Source organism: Alternaria hordeiaustralica (assembly GCF_023758085.1).
Source record: "Alternaria hordeiaustralica strain BMP 2776 chromosome Unknown scaffold_3, whole genome shotgun sequence".
Lineage (NCBI taxonomy): Eukaryota > Fungi > Ascomycota > Dothideomycetes > Pleosporales > Pleosporaceae > Alternaria > Alternaria hordeiaustralica.
In genome coordinates this window covers 313,421-336,262 of record NW_026056775.1, presented here as the reverse complement: position 1 = coordinate 336,262, position 22,842 = coordinate 313,421, and the positions used below count along the sequence as shown (strand labels likewise).

Here is a 22,842-nt window from a genome sequence, read left to right as displayed (position 1 = left end):
CGGCAATCGTTCGTGATGACTTCGGAGAAAAAGGACATTCCTCGGGCTTATTGCGCGTCCCTGAATCCCCAGATTTGTGTACTTGAATTGAGGCGCGCCCCCAGAAGCCACATTCGAAGTTCCCCGGCCGTCTCCGCACTAAACAGCTCACACCCCCAAGAACACCGCTATTGCTGCGTCCGCTTTTGGTACATGAAGGAGTGTGATTTCAGCCACTAAAGAGCTTGGATTCGCGAGATATGGGGCAAGCATGCTGTGCGACCATCATAGCGCCTACAGCTGACCGGAACATGCTTTCCTCAAGCAGAAGGTCCCACCCACCAGAGGTCATACTCCTATCAGTGGCGGTGGGTTAAGATTCAACTAATGAAGGAATCGCATAATTCACGGAAGAGTACAAAAGCGAACGCTTCCCCTCATCGTGTTACTCGCTCGATGCCGATTTACCCTAGCGTACGTGGAGTAGAGAACAACATGTCCTCTACAGGAGTGGAGGTTGTTGATAAGTGACTTGGATGAAGGAATTCGAACGACATCGCCTGTTGCTTTCTCAGTCCCGCTGATGTCACTGGGAAATCAGTATGACACATGCTTTGCTCTATAGGTTCTAGCAATTGGTTTCAGTGAGCCAGGCTCCTGTCTGTATCGACGGCGTTCACTTCCGCGCCGTCTTTCCCTTGCCCTTCTTCTTCCTGCTCCTGCTCGCTTCCTCCATCTCTTCGAGCCACAGCGCCCCACTAGCCTCAATGTCCTCCCTATTCTGCAACTCCTTCACCACTTTCTGATACGCTTCATTCGCAGCTTCATCCATGTCCTCACCGAATCCATCAGCACCGAATCCTCGGCACTCAAACCAGACGCATGCCAGCGGAACCACGTTAGCCCCCTGCACCCAGCCCCTCATGAGATGCAACCACATATCTACAGCCTCTTCATGGCTGCCGCCTTTGTATAAGAATGTCGCGATGTCACGCACGACACATTCTGGTATCGGGTACTCGTAAAAACCAGGGCCGACCTCCCAAGCCGCTTCGAAGGTGCTCAGCTTAGGGAAGTGCTGCGTGAGGGTATGCGCATCCCGCAATATCTCCAGGAAAGTCTCTCTAGGTTGCTGACGCTTGCGGAAATGACCGGTACCATCGCCTCCATCGAACAGACTGTTATGGCTCGGCGCTATGCCGTACCTTCCATACGGTCGGGGTACCGTATCATGGTACAGGTGCCTTATCTTCGTTGCCGTAGCAGCAGCACGGTCAGGGAATAGACGAAGCAAGCCGCTGAGTGGCTTGTGAAGTCCTTCTCGTGGGCTGTACTTGGCAGATAGCGCAATAGTGTTGGAGCGCCCAAATGCTTGCATCGCCTCATGGTAGACCTGTCTGGAAACGAGGAAAAGGTTGATAGCGTCTTCGCACGGCCCGATATCCTTCAGATCTGGATTGCGGTGCGCATTGTAGTATATGCCTTCTGGGCGGTAGACAACGTAGTGGAAGATTCTGTCTCGAAGTTCGCGTGGGAAGTCGAACAGCTTGAATGCGCCGGTCCACTTGGGTAGCTGAACCCTGTCCAGAGACCACGGGGGGATGCCTCTGCCAGAACAACCGCGTCCCACGATGTAGGAGTGTGGCTCTGCAGGAGTAGGCGCTGCTGGTGTTGGGCGGGCGAGGAGTATTGAACCAAATGCTGCTTGGAGTTCAGGAACAGATGATTCGACTTGGCCTGTGGTTGCCATTGCGTCCTCAAGGATGTCGCGTAGGTCCGTGCTTTCTGTTACTGAGGAAGCCACGATAGTTGCAGTGACTGTTATTGCTGGTACCGAGTGATGATGCTAAAGTCGAGGTCCTCACGAAGCAGTATATAGTGTACCTACTACATGCACTGCCACAGTGAGTCAAGGCGTGGCTTTAATTCGGGACTACTCTACGACACATCACTTTTAGCTTCTTCGACTCACCGCTAAAAGATGTCATTGGTCTGAAAGCGTGGTAAGGCATACAGCGACAGTGTATAGTGCTACGGAGGACTCGCGATGGACTGCGATTGGAGTAAGCTTAAGCGATGCGATGCATGGGGTTGTGAGTGGTGAAAGTATCTGGGCACATAGACGCAGCTGTCGGTCTATCTAAACGAGTGAACGAGCACAAAATGAGAATGCACATCGTGCTAGCGCATGTGAAAGCAATTGTGGTAGACTTGGGATTAAGCATCGCGGGAGGGGAGAAGTCTGCGAGCGGCTGTCAGCCGTAGCTCCGACGCCCAGCCGAAGAAGCACTGACCGTCAAGATTCGCAAAACCTCCGCAGCATTCCTGCACCACCACCTCTCCACCCGTCCAACCCAGTCTTCATCTCCTCAACGCCTCTCACAGACATCATGTTCGCTGCCAGGCAAGCTTTCTTCCAGGCCCAGCGCCGCTGCTTCTCGGCCTCGGCCCGCCAGGTAGGCCTATTCCCGGAACCCGCGATGTTTTGTGGTGGGGCGGTTCAATGCTTCAATGCAACGCCATTGGGACATTTCAAGCACAGGATGCTAACTGCATGCACTGTAGAATTCCAAGGTCACCGTTCTCGGCGCCGCTGGTGGTATTGGTCAGCCATTGTCCCTGCTGCTCAAGCTCAACCCCAGGGTTAGCAAGCTCTCCCTCTACGACATCCGTCTAGCTCCCGGTAAGCTCAGTCAATCGCATACAGGATATTCAACTCTGACTTCATAAAGGTGTCGCTGCCGACATTGGCCACATCAACACCAAGAGCGAGGTACGCCATCCCTCCGCAGCCACGCGCGAACCGTCTACTGATACTCGACAAGGTCACTGGTCATGAGGCCACTCCCTCAGGTCTCGCAGACGCCCTCAAGGGTGCTGAGATTGTCGTCATCCCCGCTGGTGTTCCCCGCAAGCCCGGCATGACCCGTGATGGTGAGGATAGAAGTCATTGATACTGCCGACACGTCTAACACCAGCAGACTTGTTCAACACCAACGCCTCCATCGTCCGCGACTTGGCCAAGGCCTGCGCCGACCACGCCCCCGAGGCCAACATCCTGATCATCTCCAACCCCGTACGTTAATCCAACTTGAATCACACAAGACAGAATCTGACATCTCAGGTCAACTCCACCGTCCCCATCACCGCCGAGGTCTTCAAGTCCAAGGGCGTCTACAACCCCAAGCGCCTCTTCGGTGTCACCACCCTCGACGTTGTCCGTGCCTCGCGCTTCATCTCCCAGCTCAAGAACACCGACCCCGCCACCGAGAACATCACCGTCATCGGTGGCCACTCCGGCGCTACCATCGTTCCCCTCCTCTCCCAGTCTGGCTACAACCTCGAGGGCGAGCAGCTCGCCGAGTACATCAAGCGCGTCCAGTTCGGTGGTGACGAGGTTGTCCAGGCCAAGGACGGAGCTGGCTCTGCCACTCTCTCCATGGCCATGGCCGGTGCCCGCTTCGCCGAGTCGCTCCTCAAGGCTGCCCAGGGCCAGAAGAACGTCATCGAGCCCACCTTTGTCGACTCTCCTCTCTTCAAGGACCAGGGCTGCGAGTACTTCTCCACCAACGTCGAGCTCGGCCCCAACGGTGTTGAGAAGATCCACCCCGTTGGCAAGATCACCGACCACGAGCAGAAGCTCCTCGACGCCTGCGTCGCTGACCTCGCCAAGAACATCAAGAAGGGTGTTGAGTGGGTCAAGCAGAACCCATAAATTCCGCAAAGGAATCATGGGTGTGTACAATAATAATGACGTGAGCTCTGGGCTGGGTTTAGTTCTGATGTCATGAACTTTGATCTGTACCTTAGCATGCCAAAATCAACTCTTACGCTTCTCTAGATGGTTCTTCGTGACTGCCTTGGATATATACTGACGTAACTCCAAGTCTCACCTCTGATAATTTGTCAACTTCTACATCGCGGAAGCTAGGGTGGGAGGAAAGAGCGCCACGCACTTTGTTATTGACGCGGTTCGTCGGGACTGCTGATTATATTGTATTTCGTCTCATCTCGAGCCGGACGTTACTCAATCAAGCAATATTGAAAGCCATTGATTGTGGTAGGATATCCTTCACCCTCTACCCTCCACGAGGCATCACTACGCGTGCTGTGAGTGAAGGAGTAAAAGCGATAACCGCTAGCTACATTCACGGATCATATTGGTAACAGATAAGGCTTGACTTGAGGTATTGACCGGAGTCATTCTTTGCTAGGATCTACTTTGTGAGATAATGTACACGATGTGGCGGCTATCTATCGCTGTCCTCTTTGTCCAGGCTTCTCCGCTCGGTCGCGCTTCCCTCAAGATCATCCTCTTGTCCTTCTGCTCGTCATTCTGTGATTTTTCCCGGAGTCCAGAGATTCGCGGAAATACTTCAAATCTTTCCAAATTCTGTGCGTAGTCTATTCTTGTGTCCATGTGATGTTTTTAGATGGTACAGATGAGTCTTCCTCAGATGCTAGAGCGTAGCTCTTCTTAAAGTGAATATGAGGTCTGCCTCAGAATAAAGCAAGTGGTCGTGTTTGAGATACGAAGCCGGCGTAGTTGCGTAGCGGCATGCGCGACTCGAACGCGAACTTATTTTTTTGATAAGTGTGGCTGGTTTTGATGAGGATCTCGCTATCGCGTTGTGGGGGTGTGAAGCGTCCCGGTAGGGTGAAGAGGAAGGTGCCCTCCGGTACGCGTCGCAGTCGCGGTCCTCTTCACACGACATCATCGTGTGCTCAATCGCGCGATTGCTTCTTCTGCAAATGCCCAAGCGTTCGTCTCAATATAATGCGATCCATGCTCACAGCAATACGCCCCGGTCAGAGATCCAAGTTGGAAGGGTACCTCCAATACGTCATCGATGTTCGCGTCCGAAAACTGTCTTCTGAGAATCCTTATCTTCCACGGACACAATCACGTCGCATTGCATCATCACCCCGTCTTGTTGGTCTGTATCGACTAGGCTCGACGTGCTCGCATCTTCGTCGGTGGAATTCCCCATCGTTCGCGCCTGCCAGTCGGTAAGCCTACACCTACACGGTTTCTTCCTTTCTTCCCTTGCCCCCTCCGCTGACACGGTAACTGTGCTATATCCGGTGTTAGGGGGCACCAACTTCGGCCCTGTACTGCCTGTCTCCTGTCGACTCAAAGATGCGTGAGCGTCGGAGAGTTCTGTCTCCTGGATTTCGGGATAGACAATGCCGCTGCCGCCGACGCCGAGGAGGCGCTTGATGCGCGGAACGCTTGCCGAGATCAAGGAGAGGCTGGATACAGATCTGAAGTGGTCAGTTTTCGAAAGACATTGATCAATCCGAACGTACTGGGTAAAGACGACAAACTCAGCTGCATCATCTGCGTCCATTAGGTCTACGCTGCTCGGTTCGTGTCAAGCTCACTCACGTGTGGGGTTTGGACTGGAAACCACCCTCAACGTCGCCCATATCTGACCTCCAGCAACGATTGGAACACTACAAAGTCAAGACCAGGACGTGCAAAAACGTGGCTGGGGAACCCACCTTGCTCGGACACCAAAGAGCATTGCCACTGCAATGCTTTTTTCTTTGTCCAGAGACATCTTCCAGAAGGTCGGGACGATCCAAAAAGCCAAAAGAAGGTCTGTAGCAATATTGATCGCAGTGGCTGCGGTTGAAAGACCGCCGTTTCCACATTGCAGTGCATGCATAGTCCACCGCGGAATCCCACATTGGAACGCCACCGCAAAGGTCGAGAATATAGCAAAGAGCGCAATGCTTCCGAACAGGGCCACCTTCGCTCTTCGGGATTGTGGGAATATGCGCTCGATGAGCAAAGCCGAGGACAATTTCGCGAGCGCCATTGCAATGATACTAAGTATTCCAGCAACATAGATCGCCTGCAGCTCTGATTAGCGGTAGCTACCTGATGGCATTGGAGCTAGTAACCTTGAAGAACAGAGTCAGCTCCTTACCACTTAAGCCATCCAAGCCCTTCCCTAGGCCCCCGTCGATAGCAAACTGCCAGCTGACAGTCGCGCCTAGATATACAACCTAAGAAATGTTTAGTATCACTTGCATCCATGGAAGCGAATTACATACTGTGGCTGCAACAACTGCCGCATCGTCGAGACCGAATTCGATTTTGTGGTTGTGACCCTGCGCAAATCGTCCGACCAACACGCCCACCGTTATGATAGTCCATGAGTAAGTGGAGACAAGGACGAAGCCGCTCCTAGTTGACACACCACTTCGATGACCTTCATCCGAACCTGCGGAAACCATTGTACACAGCGGAAAAAAGAAGCAACAAAGGAAAACTGAATGACATTCTCATTAGGGAAGCGTGCAGCTTATGGTAGACGTTGAAGCATCATTCCCCACGGCTCGGCCTTATACTCATCGCACCGACTCTCACCTACGCATCCAGATTCGTCTGGTCTTGGGTACGTATCTGGGGCCGACAACCCAACCATGGTCCAAGCTCAGGTCTTCGAAGCATGTCAGGATCTAATTCGTGTGTTTTCGCGACCCTTGAATCTGCCGCATGCTTACTGTCCGTGCGCATGCCGGGCAGCTAGTCCGTTTTCCGTAATGTCCATGTCCATCCGCTGCACCTCTCCAAGCTGCAGCTCGCTGAATCATCTTCTGCATTGGGGTCAGCTCGAACAATCTCTGTAATTACAGCGCGTCGTTCTTTGGGACGATGTGGCCTGGTTGGTGAACTACCAAGTCTCGGCTTCACATCCATCAGGAAGCGGAACGGTTCGTTCCATCCTGCGTCGATCGCTTGTCCAAAAGCTCCAAGCCGGGAGTTTCGAGCTCAAACCCCGCCTCATGTTACGCGTAACGACGATGAACTGCCGTTAGTGGCGCCGGCTACCATGCGGACGGTACCGGACAGCGCGAGCTTATGTGATGGAGCAGCCATCGAAATATCACCCATGCGACGAACGACAGGACTGTAACTTTACGACGCGATTGGTGCATTGGACCTAACCATTTGCATGCAGCGGAACGCCCCGGAAACATGACCCTTGGACGCTGCTGGCCGTAAGAACGGACTTGCATACGGCAATGGGGTTTTCGGCGCTTGATGGAGACACTGCATACAGTGTCGGGCGTCTTTCGTGTTTTGTTTAACCAGACGAGCCAGTAGGAGAGCTGTCAACTTACAGAGTTTCTCACGCAGCGCGGTCCGCAGCTCCCTGGTTGTATCGTATTTCTCCAGGGTACTGGTAGGGTCGCTGCATCTCACAAACTCCCTTGACTTTGCCATCCCGCACGTCACCCGCCGGCCATTGCCTGGGGACCTCTTGCGCCAGCATGGAACTCAATAACTACATGGCAGATGCTGAACCAGATGTCATAGAGGAGGAATTCGGTCAGGGCGAGAAGACGGCGGTGAATACGCCGGCTGGGCCTTCGGGAGTGGGGCGATCACCACATCAGCTCGAGGTGAGCATTAATTGAGCCGCTTCAGCAAAGTAGCGTACTGACTAGAGCAGCGTTATATCAACCTCTCGGCTGTGATCAACTTCGCTGTGATCATTCTCGCTTCTTGGGAGTCGTTCGCAGTGACGTTCCAGTTCGCGTTGATCAACGGCGGTCCCGCATCTATCTTCTATGGCTCTATCCTGGCTGGCATCGGCGCCTGTGCCGTTGGATTCTCACTGGCTGAGTTGGCTTCAATGTATGTACCAAGCGTCCGTCATGGACATTTCTTGACGACTCGACAGAGATCCAACCGTTGGTGCCCAGTATCGTTGGTCAGCCAATCTCGCTCCGGCTGCTCCTCGCTTCTGGGGTCTACTGCAAGGTGAGTAGAAGTAGGCACTCATGCTTCTTACAGCTCACGTTACAAACAGGATGGATAACTGTTGGTGCCTGGTGCTTTGCATGCAGTGGACCGCCTTCCATATTAGCCAACATCATCACGTCATTGGCGATGTTCAACAACGAGGACTACGTTCCTGAACGATGGCACACCAGCCTCATGATGGTCGCGCTCATGATAGTCCCCTTCATCTCGAATCTCTGGTTTCGCAAACTTCTCGATGCATTCGAAATCACTGGTGGCATACTTCACGTCTGCCTCTTCATTGTGTTAGTCGCCATCTTCGTCGCGTTTGGACCGCGCAGCGACCCTGACTTTGTCTTCAAGACATTGATATGGGAAGAGTCGGGTTGGAATAACAAAGGTGTTTCTTGGGGTCTCGGGCTTCTGAGTATGTCGTTCGCCGTTGTTGGAGCAGACAGTGTTTTGCACATGTGTACGTTTACGAGTTTGCACACAGTGCTCATCTACTGACTGGAAGTGAAGGTGACGAGGTGAAGAAGGTGCGAACGCGCGTGCCACGCAGTATCATAATCACCTCTGTCGCGAACTCAGCGATGCTGATCGTCTTTGCTACTATCATTCTCTTCTATATGGGCGCCACCCCGCTTCCAATCCTATGGGTCATTTACAACATCACCGGTTCCTCAGTGGCAGCCAATGTTCTCACCACACTCATAGCCCTCCTCATCTTCTTCGCACTCTTCAACATATTCGCGTCCGTCTCTAGACTTATTTGGTCATTCGCACGCGACAACGGGCTGCCTTTCTCCGACTTCTTCTCCTACGTAGGTTGCCTGTACGACTTCTCATATCGCATTCGGCTGATGACCTTAGGTGCATCCCACACTCAAACTCCCCGTAAACGCGCTTCTCCTTGTTGGAACCATCGTAACATGTCTCTCTCTCATCTACATCGCCAGCGCGACCGCCTTCAATGCGCTCATCTCACTTCAAGCCCTCGCGTTGCACATATCGTACTTCTTCCCGATCCTCTTCATACTCCTACGTAAAATCCGAGGCCCACCGCCACCTTACGGACCGTTCAAGCTTGGTTCCGTGGGTATACCCGTCAATACATTTGCGCTGTGCTATCTGGTCTTCGTGGTACTTTGGATGCCGTTCCCTCAGATTTTGCCAGTCACACGAGACAACATGAACTACGCGGGACCCATCTTTGGTGCGGTCGTAATCGGGGCTTTGGCCCATTGGTTCATTAGTGGGCATAGGACGTTCAAGATGCCTGTCATTCGGTATGAGTAGACCATGGTCGGGGCGGGCAGTACTACACATGTTGTTGGCTTTAATAGTATGACTTGGCATGATCTTCTCCGGCATATAGCTCGCGAGAAGTCGATAGATTGGTACTTAACGAGCATTCATGAACGTTGTTATGCGAGGTCATTCACAACCGTACAGAGCCCAGTGTCATTTTTGCATAATGACAGCGCTGCGTAAGGCCAACCCATCGCTGTGCCCCTGCGCCCCGCATGAGCAGCCATCCGGCGCAGGGAAAGATCTCCAATTCCCTCATCAAATTGCGACCAACTGCGCCGCGCACCTGCATGTAATTGCACTGCAATGGGATGGGAGGATTTAAGGCCGACAAACAACAATGAACAACGTCTTGGCGGTGAGCTTGTATGGCTTAGAAAACACCCGGACGCTGCTGATTGGTGGGGGATGACCAACTGCAAGTTGTTTACTTACGTTACACTGGGCCTGACCGGACGACGTCACAAGCTGACGGCTTCGTCGTATAAGGGGAAGGAGTATCAGGGCGAGCGAGATGTGATAGCTGTACTCAGACCTTACTGTCCGCTCAATCAGTCCGCAACATTCTCCCTACATCGAAATCCTCCTACAATGGCTCCAACCCTTCCCCCAATGCCGCTTCCAGGCCTCATCATGGTGCCCAACTGGACAGCCCAGAAACACGAAGCCTTCGTCATGAAGACCGAAGGCGTGCCCACGAAGAAAGCCCAAAGCCTTGTCAGCTACTGTACGTCTGATGAAAACGCTGGAGAACCGTTCCTGAAGATATTGGAGGAAGAAAGGAACATCGTCAAGTTCATGACGATGGATGGACAGGAGGCTATGCGCATCAACGTCCATAGACACACGCTCGCAAGGCCCAGTGCAGAGTACAAGGCAGTGAGGAGCGCGGATGCGAAGCCGTTGTGGGATCTGGAGTTGAAGGCTGGTTGGAGGGTGCCTAGCTACAGTATGTTTCTTCCCCGTCTATCCCCTGCTTGCCATTGCCGTCGCCTACTCTTCACCTTCTCTTCAGACTAATATACCCGGTCTTAGACATCACCGTCCACGACAAATACGTCGAGAACCAGAAGATCGAGTTCGAACGCAAAGTTGCCGGTGAGGAGAAGGGCCTCGTTGTCAACGGCAATCCAGTCATGACCATCTCTCGACACGCGAAGTGGGCGCATATGCATGCCACCTTCGTTGTGCATGTCGCGCCGGGAATGGATCTCTTGTTCGCACTCGGTGTCGCGTGGATTCGGTCGGATAAACAGAGGCAGGAGGATGCCGTCAATACTACGCTTTTGGTAGTGTAGAGGGACGAGAGGACGATTCTTGCTTAGCGTACGAGTTACAATGGCGATAGAAGATGGGATTTGAGAGGAGGTGAGTCTCTGTTGCAAACGCAGCATAACGGGTTTTGGATACAAACATCTAGCGTCTTGATCATACAGGCTCGTGTTGGTTCCGCTTCTGCTTCTTGAACAACCACTTGGATCCTCTTGTACGTTCATGCTCATGAGAGTACGATCGCTCGGGGAGACATCCAATCTTGGGTAAAGCCGTGACTTCGTTTGCAATGTTTACACGTACGTCTCCCAATTCAATCTCATTTTGTGGTACCTCGCGTAGTTCCATGGCGTTTTTCTGAGCTTCATTCTCCTTTGCTGACCAAGCCCGGATTCGAGTATCGGTGTCGCTATGATTGCTCATCGCTGAGCTGAGGAGGCGAGAACCGCCGCGTGGATGTGACGAGAAGCGTGAAGTTAGGGGTGATGTCGCAACCCAAGGCCAGCGACCACTGGCCATACTCTTCCTGGTAGCCAGTGGAGAATCACTCTCTTCAGCGCCCAGAGAAACCCAGTCCCAGCCTGGAGGCTTGCGCCACTCTTTCTTCCCTGGTTGTTCCACTGGGGCGGCATGGGCGTGCACGTTCTTTGGGTCCGAGTTCTTTTGTTTCGAGGACTGAGTGATTTCGGTAAAGAACTCAATAACGTTCTTGGGCAGCATCCTGACCACCAGTATTCGAATGGATGGCAGCGATACGCAGGCAAAACCTGCCGCAAGTTCCAACTCCGTCCAGACGGTGACCTTCACGTAGTCCCAGGTAGGGTCCACAGAGATCTTAAACGTGAGTAAGACGAATAGGCGGATGATAGTCGCAATGCATCCGAAAGTTCCGATGGCGAACATGAAGCAAACGGCGACCTTCTTATAGCGCCTCATCTGTAAGTTGCGGATGAAGAACAAAGGTAGGATTAGCAGGAGGATGTCCTGCACGATAGCGCTGATAGAGTTTGCCATCGGTACTGCTTGTATGTCCAGGCACTGCCCCTTGATGTCTCGGTTCCAGAAGGATTCAACTGGAGTGCATATGAAGATTGTCAGGAAGACGATAACGGTCGAGTTGATGATGATGCCGGCTCCGAAGATGTAAGCGGTGATGCGGAAGCTTTTCGTTTGGAAGATCTCGAGGTAGAAGGCGATGAGAGAAAGCTTGATGAGGCCCAGCACGGCGATATATGTCGACCAAGAAATGTAGACTGCTTTGTGTTAGCATGCCGATAGCGATATCGCAAGGTATGGATGCTTCATACAGTAGCGGAGAATTGGCGACAGTGCCCCGTCTTCAAGATTCCACAAGTGCTCGCCGAAGCCACGTTCCGTCACTATATTGCGTTAGTTACAGTAGATGGCAGCTCGCAGACCTTTTACTTACTGGCCAAGGTGCATCCTGCGGGTACTGCGCATAACACCAGAGCAAAGACGACGATGTAGTCGTCCATTGCTAGCCTCTTATTTACCAACTTGCCGACGATTCGTAGAACGACAAACACCACGGCCATGGAGTAAATAACACCAGTCCACATGAACATGTCAAGGCGTTGCGATTCATCGGACATGTCGCAAAGAACGGCTTGTACTCTGGCAGTGTCCAGACTTTCTTGCATAGTACAGTTTGCAAGCATACATGCTGGCACATCTGCCGCAATCCGATCGTTGCCACAGACACATTCAGTATCATCCAAGGTGCAGCCAGCTTTTGGGATAATAGCAATCATGCAGACAAGCTGTGTATTGTTAGCAATGATATCGGACTGTGTAGTTGGGCACGTACTCCGCAAGCGGGGATGTCCGCAATGCCTAATGCCCTTGCATCCAGTTCCGGACCCGACGCGCTGGCATGGCCAAACGTGAAGACCAGACAAAAGACCGACAATAATCCAAAAAGATGCATATTGTGAATAGTAATCGATGGGCTGGTGAGACAGGCTGACCCTGGAGTCTGGTCGGCGGCCCCGATGACTTATCACCAAAGATAGATGGCAAAAAAACTTTGGAGTTGCGACATAGTCCAACGCTCTCGAACTATGTTGGGGAATTCCCATCTTCGGCGGCTCTCAAAGCGTGTTTGAGCTTAGTATAGTACTCCCGCTGTCGAGGCCAATCAAGCGGTGTGGCCGTTAGACCATAGCGCCGCGATGGCGCTGTGAAATCGCCGTAGCAGCGGCTTGACTCGATATTACCCACGGCACGTGGGCTTTTGAACCAGGCTTTTCGTTCGGTAGCAGTTGGGTCTATCGCGCAACGCCCACGGAAATCTAATTCTTTACTACTGTGCAGGGAGAGAGCTTGCCCGGCCGATCTGACGGCGCTTTTCGGCCATTCGCATCTTTGCCCTATGGTGAATGTATGGGAATGTAGGACGGCCATACGACTGACTGGTTATGACCGCAATGAAAGCTTACTTTCCGTGAAGCTGAGGCGCATCTCGCCGTTCATGGCGCTGATATGTTGGTCGGCTTGGATGCTGCTTCCAATATCGTAACTCGGCAGAATGCGCCTGGCCCAACATAATTGCGGGAAGAGGTAGCGTAGTGTGTGATTAAGGAGTCTAGTCGAACGGTACAGCAGCCTCACTCGCATGTGCCCAAGGAAGGCGCAGTTTGCTGAGAGGACCCAAACAAGGGGCAGTTGACAAAATCAGGGTCCCAAGTGATTACCTCATCACCCACGCCGATCCGGGGCTTTTGTCTAGGCCCACTCGAGATGAAAAAGGGCAGCTTTGCCATCCAGTCGCATCGCAACGCAGGAAACAAAGTTGGCTGACGTCCGTTAGCCATCGTTCTTCGACGCATGATTAACATGGGGATCTTCAACTGTCAGATTACCGACAAGTCAGAACGCTCGGAGCAGCTGATCTTGTCCAGCCCGTGCTTTACCCGCTCGAACTCTGCCTAGGCATCGAAAACACCTGCGACACTTGATTTCGCCATGTTCAACACCTTCCATCAAGCTTCAAACGATACGCACGCCAGCTCTAGAGCATCACATCCTGTCCATAAACTAAGCATACTTGTATCCGATAGCCTTCTGGGGGATTTGCACCATCGTCATCCTGTTTGCCGCATCGCCACCTGGACAGCTTTCGTACGCAGAGGAATGTGTCATTCAATACCAGCAAACGGGTAGTCCCGAAAGCACGAACGACATCGCTTAAGCGCGCCACGCCCATGTGTCTCGATCCGAGGGTCAACGCCCCAAGCACCTAGGCAGCATGTGAAACATAGTTCTGAAAGCTATGCCTGAGGTGCCCAACGGTCTCGCATACACTATGGGAATGGTCGAATCGATCCATCCATGTGGAGGACTTACTTTGTCTGCCCATTTGGACCAGATGCTGGATGTAATAGCTAAGATGGTCTTGCAGATCGTCTGCTTCCAGAGCGACAAAGCCCAACGCCTCGTAAATTTGAACAGCCGATCGCCCGTACTTGTTGTCGATCTCAGCACCCTGCCGATCCTTCGCAGCTCTTATCATGTCGCGTCTCCATTGTTGATGTTACTTGGTCAACGTCCAAGAACTTTACACTTCCACTGGTGCGGAGCGGTGATATCACAGCAACTTCTCGTAGGCTTCGGGAGAGAGGAAAGGTCTTGTATGAAACTTTCAGAGAGAGGTTGCATCATCGTCCACCCTATAGCATCCCCGTGATCTCACCATGTGGGCCAGACCGATACCAACTTGGGAAGACATACTCTCCACGCCCTCACCACACTACTTCACTATATACGCCAAGCCTAGGAACCCCGCGATTACCCAAAACCAATCTACTTCCAGGTTCTGTACCACTCCACATCAGTGATCAAAGGGCTGCCAGATTGAGTGTGCTGCCAGTCACACGTGTACGGGGTTACGCTGTCCAGCTCCAGATATGCAGGACTAACAAAGCCGACAATGTTGAGGCAGACCTTGTAGTGGGAGAGTTGGCGTCGAACTATTCTGTCAAAGCACGTTGCTGATGCACGCTCGTCCTGAATCGGTAGCAGGGTAGGACAAGCTTCAAGGTTGAGTAGAATGTCGACTGAAGGCAGTGCAGATGGGGTCGCGTCGATGCCCATAGCGTTCTGCTGTCTAGCTAGAACCAAGCCCGAGCTCGAGACCCAGGCACCAATGCAATCCCTATCGTTTCCTGAAAGACGTCCGGAATTACGGATTCTTGTTCGAATACCCGACTTTGTATCTTCATCCAGGGCGTTCGCAGAACGCATCAAATGCATTTTCAAAAGCTAGGGTTATCAGCCAAGTTCATTTTCAAAAAAGCTGATTCGTCTAGCACACCTTGGTTTGGCAAACGTAGCAGAGCACCCGCAGGAGTTCCTGTAGTGCAACCAAGCCTCCAAGTGTCGTCGCGCAAACGATCTTTACACCCCCATCCTGGACCCATTCACGCATGGCTTTGTTGACGAGCGGAAGAGCTTCTTGGTAAACCTCGTGACATGTCCTGAGGATAGTGGTTGATACGGAGTGCGAGATCAGCGTGACTCGTCCTTCACGAGAGTAATTGTTGATCGTCGTATGTTTAGTCGAGCGTGGCAGGCGTTCATACACCATCAAACGAACATCTTTTGGAAGATCAAGGAAACGGAAAGGTCCCTGGTTCGACGCGCATGAGGTCAACGGCATGTTGATGATGGGCTGGAGTTGCGGCCGCCGGCGAGTACTACGAAAGGCAGTGCGTGAGGTCGTGACCGCAATCAGGAAACTGCTCGAGCCATGTTTGCGCTCACTAGCGCCATTGTGGTGCTTGAAGCACGGGCGACAGACACGTGGGCGTACGCTTTCGGTGTTACAAGCGCTTAGCCTACGACTGTACACGACCACCTTTCGCTTTCCATCGCACCATCGGCATGCATCGACCAAATTAAGCGCAAACCGCTACTGCTATCAACGCTATGAGCATGACTACGCCAGCGCGCTTTCAGTTGCTTGGTCTCCCTAAAGAACTCCGACTCATGGTCTACGAGCGCCTACCACGGCAGATCAAGCACCACCACGTCATCGAACCCTCTAGCTCGAAAGGATGTCTTGTTCTCATCACGAGGTGTCTTCCGGTCGCAATACTCGCGACCTGTAAACAGGTCAACGCGGAAGCGAGCGCAATCGTACACAAGATCCAAAGAGACTTCATTTTGAGTGAAGGAGCCAGATTCATCGTGAACCGCCAACTCGTCCGTCACAAGAAATTTCCAATGTTGCTCCACGATTTGGTGTATATTTGGTACACTCAGCAAAGACTGGAATCACTGGGGGCTCTTGTGCGCGATAATCTCCGGCGCCATCTTGGATACTGCTCGACTGAGTCGGGCATTCACATGATGGTCACAAAGTTCAACGCTCAGATGCGGCAGCAAATAGCCTACACCAAGGATACCCCAGGGCCTTACGCACAAGTACCACTCCGATTCATACTGGTGGATGACTTGGGAAGTACAAGAAGTTTGAGGAAGAAGGCGAAGAGTTGTGCTAGGATCTGTCGTAGGCTTAGTCGGCTCTGCACTTTCGACAACATCCTGGCGATCTCTTGCGATGGCTTTCTATCAGCGAACTCGTATACCACTTCAGGCTTTGCCCATGACGCCATTCCCACGCTGATAGATTTAAAGTACTGTGATAAAGACAGGGTCGAGGTCAGGGAGCTTCCAGTCGTGTATAGCAAGTGGCACGATAGTTGGATGGAATGATCCGCTTCTCGATATATTTAGATGAAGTGACGGGTTGGCGTAGAAGCGGAGCTATGAGGAATTGATCTCTATCCCATTGTTACTCTGCTATGATTACCTATCAGTGGCGGCTCGGCGTGTGTATCAGAACCCGAGAGGATTATCTGATTTTCTTTTCGGTCATCCCTCGCTTTCAGGAGGCGAATCGGGATGCCAACGAAAAGATTGTAGCACATTTCCAGGCGCTCGCTGATAAGCACAAATGCACTGTAAGCCAGGTTGCCTTAACCTGGCTGCTGAATCAGGGCGACGATGTTATCTCCATACCAGGTAACGAAGCGCATCGAGTATCTTCAGCAGAAATGGGCGAGCATAGATAAAAAGTTGAGCGATCAGGACGAAAGGAAAATTCGCGCGTTTGCGAACGATGCGGAAGTGAAGGGGACGGCGCAGCCGGCACAGTTGTCCAGCTATTTGTATTGCGATAAGATCGGACAGCACATGACCGGATATTACATTCATGTGGCGCTTTGATATTCAAGAGAGCGATGTAGTGTGACTTCTAATCCACGCCTACGTATATCTGTCATCAATGATGGCAATGGCCCTGGCACTGACGCGTTGGTAGAAGAAGAGCTGCTCTAGCTAGCGACGCGTATCGGCAAAATGAACACTTCAACAAATTGTTGTCTGTCGCGTATGGGTAGTATGACATCGATTGGAAAGTACATCAAGACAATCTCGGCGCATACATGATCATGTACGACAAGTTTTATCCTCACTGACCGTATCACACCATCATACCACCGTGCATATCCTCGCGAACAGCACTCATGCGCCTGCTACGCGCTTTGTCGGGTGTCTGCATACCGTCGGAGTACTGCTCTCCACTCAAACGATGACGATTGAAAAGCGGTGGAAGTAGAAAATTTTGTAGTGAGCGGACGCGTACGTGCGTACCATCAGTGTGGTATGATGACGGCGCGCGAGATGAGGAAACTCGAATCGGCATTGCAGCCCCAAATGGCGACGTTGGGATGAAGGAGTAGCGGAAGGAGGGGTGTCGAAAACCGCCTGGCTCTGCTTCGAATGTCTTGTCGTCACTGTGAGCCAGTGGGTCATGCCGCGTTGGAAAGGTCGCGTTTGTAGAAGGATGTTCCAGGCTGTCTTCCCTCTCGCGATTTCTGTCGACTGATCAGTGGAGTTCTCGGTTAGTATTTGGAAATACTGACTTGCACATCTCGCAAGGGCGTGACGTGGTCTTCATTCTGAATGGGTACATTTCCAATGTAGCCATGACACCAATGCAGGTCAGTGCCATCATGATACCGGGATGGAGTCCGTAGAACCAAAATTCGAGCCAGGAATGCTTGTCGAAGGTCTTCATTGTGATGATATGTGAGAGCGTAGTTTGAGGCTCTAGATGTAATGCCAAAATGGGGCATTTGAAGTTGCCGCTATGATTGTAAAGCACTGAGCTGACATCGCGGCGAGCTTGTGGGTCACTTTAACTCGCGCGAGACTACAACCAACAGTTCGGCGACCTGCCAGTCCCGCAAGGCTCCTACCGTCCCACACGACGGAGATTCATCACACTACGGGGTCTTTATGCGAGGCTGAGGCAGTGTTCCGTTGCTACTTTGGGACTGAACTGGTCTCCCGGCGTCGTTGTATACCGTGATAGGCTGGATATTATGGTGACTCGGTTCTTGATTCGTGGGTGATTAGGAATTGAATTGATCATCCTGATCCAACTGTCACAGTTGGCAAGGTTGGTGACGGGGTTCGAAGGCTTTGAAACACCACCAGAATCCGTCGTGGGGTGCTACACTTCGGACACTCCGATAACAGGCCGTTCGAGTTCGCCCGAGCAGTGAGTACCAGTTGATATCCGCGACGTAATGAGTTGTAGAAGTCTAAACTGTGATCTCAAGCTTGGCGAAAGAGAAAGGGTCGTGATGTCTCAGACGAAGGCTGTTGTCGAAAACCTCTTCCCATTTCCTGACACCCGTACAAAGCCTGCAAAGAGACTCTGGAACACAACGGACTCACCGAACAAAGCCACCAGAGCGCTACGATCTCGTTTGAGACTGAGTTTGGATGAAAGCAAAGCACGATGATCTGATCCGGACCTGTACTTGGTTCATTTTTGTCCGCGAATGATGACATCCCGAAGATATGTGATAATGTAGAGCACGCAGCCCTGATCTCAGACGCAGTGGTCTTTCTCATGCGGTGGAAGATGTGCCATCCAATGGCATTCCAAGTTGCGTCGGGCGTAGGGCGTCCTGGGGGTGTTGAGTTGGGCTCAACAGGCATCCATGGATTTAGGTGTATCGCGGGCGGACCGCACCTTCGCTTGCATTCAGCTGCCGATATCGATGATTAGAAAACATAGCACATATGAACTGATGTCGTTAAGATTGTAGGCAGTCTCGAAAGTCATGAACAAAAGTCATGGGCAATGGCCCAAACGACGATGAAAGTATGCACCGCGCATTGGCCAGCCAATCAAACTCTGCTGCCCAAGACATGCCGTCTTCCGCGGTTTTGACATGTAACTTCGCTGGGTACGTACTTCGTAATCCAGGACGCGCTGCTAAAGAGTCGAGGCTGCTCCGTGTCGACGTGAAAGATTGTGATGTGACATCCAGAACCACAGGCGATCGATGTGGGTCAACGTGGGGCAGTTCCGTTCCGGGTTAGTACCAACACCTGCGGCGGTTGTACCCGTCCCTCCTGCATTCTTCATCTCCTTTCACACTGCACCATCGGCGCTGTCGATAATAATGCAACAACCATTTATCCCGTCACATTCGCAATTTCGCGCTTCGACTGTAATCGATGATCGCAATACTTGACTAATTGGAACTTGCTACTGCATCGCTCGATCACTTGGCGATGGCCCATTCGTGGTTACTTGTACGCGTTATGCGACTCGGTAAAACACCAGTCTTGTCGCGCATTGGAGACACATGTGTTTGTACGATTGAAAGTATTACAATTATGTACCCCATCTCGTATAACAGTCTATCCGCGCTGACCCGGAACTCCAGCCTTCGCAAATAGATAGACCGAGTCGCAAAGTACCGCTGTAGCGCTTACTGCGAACATGCTACACCCATCTTGTCTTCAAGCCACCAAGCACACTCAAGCTGCGCAAGCCGTATCAAGCTTAAAACACCCAAAGAAATCCAGTCTGCACAAGCCTCCATCTATAACTTCGTGCAGTACGCGCTATGAATCTTGTAGTCGAACGTGCCCAGATCTCCAAACACCGACGCCTGGTCCTTGCTGCCGCATTCCATCTTCTGGCCGTTGGCAGGACAGTCGTGGCCACTAGTGGAAGTTAGTTTCCAACGGTCTTTCCAAGTAAAAGGAGAATGATGGGTATGACGTACGTGTAGAACTTGCAGTGGTAGCCCTTCTCGACGGTGACGCTGCGGATCTTGCCATCGAAGTTGCCAAAGATGTTGTTCATATCGGTGCAGAAGTCGTTGGCGGGAATGGCGGTTGACCGGCCGTTGAAGTTTTTGTCGGTGAAGATGGTGGCCCCGCGACCGTCCGCTGCAGCCTGTGGAATGTTAGTATCATGGGTGGAAGGGTGATTTGGTGTGGCAGTCTTCGTTACGTACGGTCGGTACAGCAGCGACAAGCGTGCTCAAGAAAGCTAAGACGGGGATGAAGAGCTGCATTCTGTGGGTTCTATTTGGTTGATGGTTCCTGGAAATCGAGAGATCGTCGAGACTAAGTAGAGGGTGGAAGTTGCGGGTTTATTTCGGCGGAGGCGTAGGTTCTTTAATATAGGGAGGGCGCGGGCAGAGAAGGAGCGAGGCGTGGTCATGACTGCTTATGACGCTAGCCTGTAGTTAGATGAACAGCATTCTTTGTCCCTAATGAGTGAAGCAACTGTGGCCCGAGCTTCCAAAACGAGCGGAGGCTGCATTTGTCTATGCTTGTATCGTGAAAGCTAACGGTATTCTGGTGGTAGGCGCTGGGGCTAGTTGTTTATATTGCGGCGCAGGTGTTCCCGCAGTTCGGTAGGATAGCCGCATCAGGAAGTTTGTAAGATCCCTCGTCCAACTCGCACTAGATGAGGCGCGGATGTGCCCAACACAGGCAGAATAGCGCCATGGCATGTGCAAAGACTGGCGGATCCAGAATGTTGGAGGACTGGTATCCAGCATACCATGAGCCTAGATTTCTTGTCAACATCTTCCTTGTGGTGTTGACGGCTTTTGCGAGACCTCACTGGAGCGAAATTGCACCTCTGAACACATCTTTCACGTAAGTACCACGTCCATCCATTCTTTTGTGCTGCTATACGATCTACTCGATGTAAAGGCTCTCCTTTTTGCCTTTACAGCTTGGATGTATTGCCACAAACTCCATGAGTTCAGGTTGTTTCCACACAATGAACCCAGTCTTCTTCTCGTGGGTGAAACAGCTCCCGGCCGTGATACCAAGTCTCTTGTAATGATCACCAACACCCTGAAATGCCACAAAAGTGGGAGGTTTGGTACAATCCCACAAGTCCTTAGGACCCGGATACATCCAGCTAGTTTCTACCGCGACCAATTTCAACTTGTTGCCAAGGTCCAATTCTACCAATTGGGTATCAATTGACAGTGCGATAGCAACTCCGACAGCATTATCGTCTCCATGCCGAAAGACGACGAACGGCGTACTATGCTCGCGGCTGACTACCAATGATGCTGTGTAGAACCGACCCGTCAGACGTAAAGTAGGACCATAGCCTGTGGGCAGCATGTCAAATCGACTCTCACTCCCCGAATCGTGAGAGATCCAAGTTCCGTCGACTGCACGGGTTTCCGCAACATAGGTCGCTTCCATGGACTCTGCACTGGTGAACTCCTTTGAACCAGTTGTTGCTACCCATGACCAGCTGGGAAAGCCGTGTCTCCTTTTTCCGGGATCGCTGCAACTCCATCTCAATGAAAGCACGGATTGCGCATTATCGTCGCTGAACTCGACCGGCATGCCCCAATAGTGGCACCGAACATGCTTGTCCAATATACCAACGCAGGCGTTGAGAATGTCGCTTTCAAAGGATAATTTCCTAGTCGAAAGGCTGCTCAAGATCACCATGACATCTTTCATGGGAGACATGTCTTGGCGTTGATTATAATCGTGAAGTGGCGGGAACCGTGCATCCCCGAGCCCAAGGAAAAAGCTTTTGCAGTCCAAAGAAGGCCGCTGCACAGATTCTTGCCAGGATGCTTGACCGCATACGTAGAAGACTTCGTTTTCGGTGAAGACGAGTCTTCGTGGTGCCAAGTAGCCCTCCTGGAGAGTCCAGCCTCTAGATGCCCATATGCTGCTGTCCAGATCGCGTTGAGCATCAGGTTGCTCGATCAGCTCCAAGCTGCCATCTACTACAACTCTTCGCTGCGGTCTTCGAGATTTTCGACCAACTCCCGGTAGTCCATGACTGGAGGAATCGCCGGCTGCTGCAATGATAACGAGCTGTGATTCGGAATAGATGCGGCCCATGAGCTCTATCTGGGCCTGCTTGTGGACTGCATCCAGCTGGTTGATGCACTGCGCTCGGTTGTTAGTCATGTCAACATGCTGCAATCATGTCGTGGCTACAACGTACATACTGATCGACCCATAGATATCGGTAGCCCAGTTCCAGAGTGACTGTGATAGCGTCACATATTGTCGCCGGGAAGTTGGTTTGTTGTTCTTTGGATGCTGGAGTACTACCCCATACATAAGATAGGGCTAGATACTCGAAGGAAGCATCCCACACTGCAGCAACGACCTTCCCGGTGTTGCAGTCGATGACTCTGAGTCCAGGAATAGGCGATGGAGAAGAAGAATGACAGCTTGACGCATGGTATAGCTTGCAGTAATTTAGCCACTGCCGAAGGATGCTGTAGTCGATGCCACCAGGATCAAGATTGCGCACAACGTAGTTCTTCGAACCACCGCGTGTGTCCTGTAATATGTACGACGGAAAATGCGTGTAGACAGAGCTTTCCGAATCGACCAACCGGATACTTGGAGTGTGCTGCGTCATATCACTTCGATTGTCAGGGGTCCATCTCCCGTCTTCGCCTAAGTAAAGGTAGTCGCGGCAGATGCAACGCGCATGGAGGGTTCTGCTTGGATTCTCGTTGAAATTTTGATCTGAGCCCAGTAGCCGGCATAGTGGACAAGACGACACGGAAAGCTCCAGGCTCGACTCTGGAACGCCAACCATCTCACCGTTACCACTGTGACAATAGTCGACACTTTCATGAAAGAGAAGATTCGACCAATTTATGCCAGCACAACGTTGACACAAGTCGCCCTGCGGACACATATCCATGTAGTCAGCATATGTACGTTGGACTCTTGCCCGCTTGCCCTCCTCTTCGGCCTCTTCATCCAGTCTTATCTTGGCGAGGGCATCGGATACCGTGGATGAAGCCCGTTCATCTTCGGAGTCCTCCATCTTGAAGTTGTTTGTCGAGACCTCAGGATAGCGTCTCTAATAGGTACTATAGTGGCTTCGAACGGAGAATGCGATGGAGGCTTGTGACCTGATCTTCGGTGGAAGAGCGTAAGTGATAGCTTCAGTCAGGTTTGTGAATTAGGCTGCCACGTTGCTGACAAAATGACGTGCGTAGTGTCATGCACGCTAATCTGGTAAGACGCATACTAGACAGCTGCAAAGGCGTCTGGGTTTTAGACAGCGCGTAATCATCCTGGGCCAGCGATTAAAGAAAAAGATGTTGGTTGGTCATACTATGCAGCTCAGTTTGCGCAATCTTTCATTATCATGTGTGACAACA

At 51.9% G+C, this 22,842-nt stretch overlaps 6 protein-coding genes across 6 annotated transcripts; 3 read left to right on the top strand and 3 right to left on the bottom strand.

The window, feature by feature from the left end:
• Positions 1-655: 655 nt before the first annotated feature.
• Positions 656-1,729, bottom strand: J4E84_002281 (uncharacterized protein; the record flags this gene model as incomplete). The annotated part of the gene is made up of 1 exon (XM_049384908.1): positions 656-1,729. One exon carries the CDS (start codon positions 1,727-1,729, stop codon positions 656-658), a length of 1,074 nt encoding a protein of 357 aa, XP_049246931.1.
• Positions 1,730-2,369: 640 nt separating this feature from the next.
• Positions 2,370-3,694, top strand: MDH1 (Malate dehydrogenase, cytoplasmic; the record flags this gene model as incomplete). Its single annotated transcript, XM_049384907.1, has 6 exons — positions 2,370-2,435; positions 2,545-2,662; positions 2,712-2,752; positions 2,805-2,913; positions 2,961-3,055; positions 3,104-3,694. 6 exons carry the CDS (start codon positions 2,370-2,372, stop codon positions 3,692-3,694), a joined length of 1,020 nt encoding a protein of 339 aa, XP_049246930.1.
• Positions 3,695-7,266: 3,572 nt separating this feature from the next.
• Positions 7,267-9,040, top strand: J4E84_002279 (uncharacterized protein; the record flags this gene model as incomplete). The annotated part of the gene is made up of 6 exons (XM_049384906.1): positions 7,267-7,398; positions 7,449-7,633; positions 7,680-7,759; positions 7,809-8,213; positions 8,264-8,565; positions 8,615-9,040. The coding sequence occupies 6 exons, from the start codon at positions 7,267-7,269 to the stop codon at positions 9,038-9,040; spliced, it is 1,530 nt and encodes a 509-aa protein (XP_049246929.1).
• A 624-nt stretch (positions 9,041-9,664) lies between these two features.
• On the top strand, positions 9,665-10,350 carry J4E84_002278 (uncharacterized protein; the record flags this gene model as incomplete). The annotated part of the gene is made up of 2 exons (XM_049384905.1): positions 9,665-10,001; positions 10,088-10,350. 2 exons carry the CDS (start codon positions 9,665-9,667, stop codon positions 10,348-10,350), a joined length of 600 nt encoding a protein of 199 aa, XP_049246928.1.
• A 130-nt stretch (positions 10,351-10,480) lies between these two features.
• On the bottom strand, positions 10,481-11,937 carry J4E84_002277 (uncharacterized protein; the record flags this gene model as incomplete). The annotated part of the gene is made up of 3 exons (XM_049384904.1): positions 10,481-11,577; positions 11,632-11,703; positions 11,754-11,937. The coding sequence occupies 3 exons, from the start codon at positions 11,935-11,937 to the stop codon at positions 10,481-10,483; spliced, it is 1,353 nt and encodes a 450-aa protein (XP_049246927.1).
• A 7,317-nt stretch (positions 11,938-19,254) lies between these two features.
• On the bottom strand, positions 19,255-22,502 carry J4E84_002276 (uncharacterized protein; the record flags this gene model as incomplete). Its single annotated transcript, XM_049384903.1, has 6 exons — positions 19,255-19,378; positions 19,441-19,613; positions 19,675-19,728; positions 21,293-21,601; positions 21,660-21,703; positions 22,394-22,502. The coding sequence occupies 6 exons, from the start codon at positions 22,500-22,502 to the stop codon at positions 19,255-19,257; spliced, it is 813 nt and encodes a 270-aa protein (XP_049246926.1).
• Between the last annotated feature and the right edge of the window lie 340 nt (positions 22,503-22,842).